Here is a 5,034-nt window from a genome sequence, read left to right as displayed (position 1 = left end):
CAGACAGTATCCCAAGTTGTATCCCACAGACTGCTAGCTCTGCCTTCAGTCAGCGTTTGGGATATATGAAAAAAGGTATATGAACTCTTGAAAAAAAAATTAAACCTTTTAATAGAAATTATTGTTTGCAACTTACAGGTACAACAGGGAGCCTGACACAGAGCACAGTTTGATAGAAAACTCAAAGCAAAGGCGAAAGTTTTTTGTCTGTCTCCTCTAAAGACACACACAGCGGGATATGTGAAATGTCAGGAATGATTAGACAAAACTATATAAGCTCCTAGCAACAATGATGTGCTGTGTAAAACTAAGCATTTTCCATAAAGCTTTAAAGATTGTTTGAAAGCCCCATGTTAAAGGTGACCTGAGTAATTTTAAAGTTCTTTTTCCAAGATATGAATACAGACATGGATATGAAAAAGCAGAATAGAAAATATGAAATGTTGACATGCCTTGCTGAGAGAGGCTGCTCTGTTTCTTTTTTCCAAAGGTGATAAATAGAAATAATTGATCCCCCTCATATAGCAATTAAAATGAAACTGCAGATTTCCTGAGCTCTTCATCTGTTGGAGCCTATTTAACAAGCAGGTAAAGGACTAGCTCCCAGTGTCAATAATTCACAGACATGATAGAAATGTCTGTTGGAAGGGACCTCTGGATGTCCCTTGGTCCAGCCTCCCAGATCTCCAAAACAAAAGGAGAAATTACCAGTTCAGATTAGCAGTAAATCTGTCACAAAGTGTCCTTCAGAGAAGAAAATGAAATTAAATATGAATGCAGAGGAAAACGGGGAGAAAGGGCCAGAGAGGACAGGAGAAGGAAAAACAGACCAAAATTGTTGTTTCAGGTGGTAATATTAGAAGCATAGGACTTTTTTTCCAAAAAGGTGGGATATTTCTAGGTTTATTAACAGATTTGTTTTTATCTTCTAGGAAAACAAGAAACAGGAGGAAACCTGGAAGCTTTTTGTTGCTCTGTTGAACATGGGATTATAAAAATAAAATAAAAAAAAGTTCACCCGGAACATCTCTGTCACTCTTGCAAATGGGTGATTTCTGAACCTGGAACTATTCATTACCTGAAGCAGTAACTTCTTCTTTCACTGTGCATCCTGGAGGGGAAAATGAATTTCACAAATTGCACCACTGAAGCCAATGTGGCTGCGAAGCCAAAAACAGTAACTGAAAAGATGCTCGTTACCCTGACCTTGGCCACAATCACAACCTTGACTATGCTGCTGAATTCTGCTGTAATTGCAGCAATCTCCACAACCAAGAAGCTCCACCAGCCAGCAAATTATTTAATATGTTCACTAGCTGTGACAGATCTCCTTGTGGCTGTTCTCGTCATGCCCTTGAGCATCACTTACATCATGATAGAAAAATGGACTTTGGGCTACTTCATCTGTGAGATCTGGCTCAGCGTGGACATGACTTGTTGCACGTGTTCAATCCTCCACCTGTGTGTCATTGCCCTGGACAGGTACTGGGCAATCACGGACGCTATCGAATACGCCAGGAAGAGAACGGCGAGAAGGGCTGGGCTGATGATTGCCACTGTCTGGACTATCTCCATTTTCATATCGATGCCCCCTTTGTTTTGGAGAAATCACCACAGCGTCAATATTCCCAGTGAGTGTCGCATTCAGCACGATCATGTCATCTATACTATTTATTCCACCTTTGGGGCGTTTTACATCCCCCTGACTTTGATCCTGATCCTGTACTACAGAATTTACCACGCTGCAAAGAGCCTTTACCAAAAGCGGGGTTCGAGCCGCCACCTCAGCAACAGGAGCACCGACAGCCAGAACTCCTTTGCCAGCTGCAAACTCACACAGACATTCTGCGTCTCAGACTTCTCCACATCCGACCCGACCACGGAGTTTGATAAAATCAACGCGTCCGTGAGGATCCCTCCTTTTGAGAATGACCTGGACCTGGCTGGCGACCGGCAGCAGATCTCCACGACACGGGAACGAAAGGCTGCTCGCATTCTGGGGCTGATTTTAGGTGCTTTCATTTTGTCCTGGTTGCCCTTTTTCATCAAGGAGTTGCTTGTGGGCCTCCACATTTGCATTGTCTCTCCAGAAGTAGCAGACTTCTTGACCTGGCTTGGATATGTCAACTCCCTGATCAACCCTCTGCTGTACACTAGCTTTAATGAAGATTTCAAGCTGGCCTTTAGAAAGCTCATCAGGTGTCGGGAACATACTTAAAAATACTGGGAGATGATGATGATGATGATGTCGCTCCTGGCTTTAAGAATGAGCAAAATAATTTGACTCTGTCACCATTTCCCTTGATGAAGGGGATTTTTGTGTTTGCCTCTTTGCTTGACTTATCTTTGGCCCGTTATTTGTTCTGCCTTTTTTTACCACTAGTATTATTCATGTTAAATAATTTGAAATAAATTTCTTCTACAGTGGAACAGATTTTTGTAGCAATGGAACAACAACAGAAAAAGAAATTATTAGATATTCACGTTTAAGATACTTTGTGTAATCAATGATTCAAGAAGCATACGAGGATATTCACTTTTATACTTTTTCCATTTAAAAACCAAGTGTCTAAATTATCATGCACTGTAAAGGCTTATAAAAGGAACCCCATAAATACGTATTCAAAAATTAATAAACAGTTCATGGTCATGACAGCTAAACAGCATATCTTTACTGTGGCATTCTGTGAAAACTGTGACAGCCATTTAGAAGGAGAATAACTACCATTACCATTGGGTTAAGGGAGAATAAAGCATTCCTTTCTTCAGAAATACACTGCCAAAACAGAAAGTAAAGTTCAGTTCACTCCATCTAAAAACTGATCCCATTTTGTACTCCAAAGTAATTATTTAAGTGGCTTTTTTGTGTAAGATTCTGGATTTATGTTCAAAGCAGTGGAGAGGCATCCATGCAGTTTGTTTGGCAGTGGAGAAGATGCAGCTAAGAAGGGTCACATGTGTGAGACCAGCTGCACATCTAACTGGTCTTGGTTTTGATACCACTAACCATATTTCTTTTAGACTCAGGCCTTATGCCTTGGTCACTTCTTGCATGGTATTATTCACTTGTGCCACACTTCACCTGGACCTTGTGGTGCACAACCCCATGGATCAATTGGATCTTACCCTGCAGACTTAACTGGATGCCTTCTCAGCAGCCCAACAGTACACAGAAATTGAGAAACATCATCTACAATCAAATTGTTTTCTGTTTGAATAGCAGAAAAAAATCAAATAGGAAAAATAATTATTTTAAATAGCAGTTTGCATGTCTGCCTTACCATCATCTTACAATTCACAATGTCATTCTTGTCAGCTTAACCTATAATTTGGTCCTCTAACAGGATTTCTTCTTGTAGGAGCCCTTCATGGAGTTACTTCCCTTATCTTGAGATGCAGCCAGAGTCTCCTTCATATTCTGTCTTCTGTGCTTATGAAAGTTAAAATGTCCTGGATCAGGTATTGTGGAAATCAGGCTGAAAAGGGGCAAATTCAAAGCTGAGAATCTGGTATTGTCAGTTAGCATCTCCTAAGCACCATTTAAATACTGATTACTTACCTTGCACCATAATTTTTTTTTTCCCTGTCCATTTTTCTGGAAAATTCTTTTATAATTATACTGATATATCATATAGAAAATACCACATACATCAACCTGACAGGCAGTAACAGTGAGCTATAGCACAGCAGCTCCAAATCCATCAAAACAAATAGCAGAGGTGGCAAAAGTGTTATAACAGCACTGGAAACCATCTCTGAAAAATGTTTTGAAAATTTACAAGATGACAATCATTTTTCTTATCAAGATTCAAGGAAGTGTAAGTAACATGAGAGTAATAAACTCCAGATGGAGCTGAGAAATGACATCCTTATTTCTGAGAGAAAGTGTTCAGGTGGAAAGATGCAGGGCCACAAGTTGAGTATAAAGGTGAAGTTTGAAGGTGATGAAAGTGCCTGCCCACATGCAGTGGGATTCTGCTTCAAGGATTTCGTGTTTCCCATGCCTGAGTTTGGGAGGTTTATCTCCTACTGCCCTTCTGAAGTGATTGTCACAGCTGCCTCCTCCAACTGCCTTGCTGTTCCCTACTAGCTGACATTAATGTCTAAAAAGAGGAAAAAATAATCTCAGCCACTGAAAATGTCTTCTAGTGAGGATCCACTGTGGTTTCTCCTTCTTGCAGCTTGCTTTAATCAACAAAGCTGGGGAAGAGTGGCCTGATCCTGCCTATCTGTCAGACTTCCAAAGCAGATCCCCAGAGTACATATGCTAGTAGGGAAAAAAAAAATAGCTGGAAATTAAAAGTAGTATTTGTAAGAACTCCTGCAGAGTAATTTATTTATGTTTTTCAGCAATTTCAACAGAAATTATTAATAAAGAACAAAGGATTGTGCATAATTTCCCCAAGGAAGGTGACTATTACAGGGAAGACAGGATGCACAGGGAGTTGTTGCAAGGGGGGAGTAGGTTTTGGTACAAGCATGCCCAGCTACAGTAATGATCATAAAGGGAAAAATAAATGTACAAGGCTGTCCCAGCAGACAGCTTGAGTCACCCATTGGCTATAATGAGGCAGGAGCTGCACCCCAGCCAGCTTCTTGGGGCTGTCTCTGAGGCTTGGGTTCAGCTGAGAGGTGGGCTGCACGGGGGTCTTCACTAGGAGGGGAGAGGAGGGAGGGACACTACAGGTGAAAGGTGTTTCAGAGCGGAAAACCAACAAAATGGCATAGGCTGCCAGGTCTGACTGCTGCTGCTAAAGGCAAGTTGCCACACAGAATAATTCAGGTTGATAGGGATCTCTAGAGGCCAGCTAGTCTAACCCCCATTAACAACTACCCTCAAAGTGGGACCCACCCCCCAGCTAGACACTGCTGCTGGGTGTGGTGTGTAGTCACTTTTCTCACACAAAAGTAACAGCTCAGTTAACTCTACCTATGCTGATGCTTGTGTAAAACCAGAAGTATGGCTGGAGGACCAGAAATGGTGAACATGACTTCCACAGCAGCTGTTGTAGATAGATAGAAATGTTTCAGGAA

General features: G+C 41.4%; 1 protein-coding gene across 1 annotated transcript; it reads left to right on the top strand.

Annotated features, from left to right (window-relative positions):
- Positions 1-1,037: 1,037 nt before the first annotated feature.
- HTR1E (5-hydroxytryptamine receptor 1E) lies at positions 1,038-2,414 on the top strand. Its single transcript, XM_051614536.1, has one exon. It carries the CDS (start codon positions 1,124-1,126, stop codon positions 2,216-2,218), a length of 1,095 nt encoding a protein of 364 aa, XP_051470496.1. The 5' UTR covers positions 1,038-1,123; the 3' UTR covers positions 2,219-2,414.
- Positions 2,415-5,034: the final 2,620 nt, after the last annotated feature.

This window comes from Apus apus, chromosome 3 (genome assembly GCF_020740795.1).
Source record: "Apus apus isolate bApuApu2 chromosome 3, bApuApu2.pri.cur, whole genome shotgun sequence".
NCBI classification, from domain to species: domain Eukaryota; kingdom Metazoa; phylum Chordata; class Aves; order Apodiformes; family Apodidae; genus Apus; species Apus apus.
Note: the sequence above shows the minus strand (reverse complement) of the source record. Positions and strands in the feature narration are given on the sequence as shown.

Coding starts and splice junctions, on each gene's coding strand:
- HTR1E (XM_051614536.1), top strand. CDS start 1,124: ATGAATTTCACAAATTGCACCACTGAAGCCAATGTGGCTGCGAAGCCA.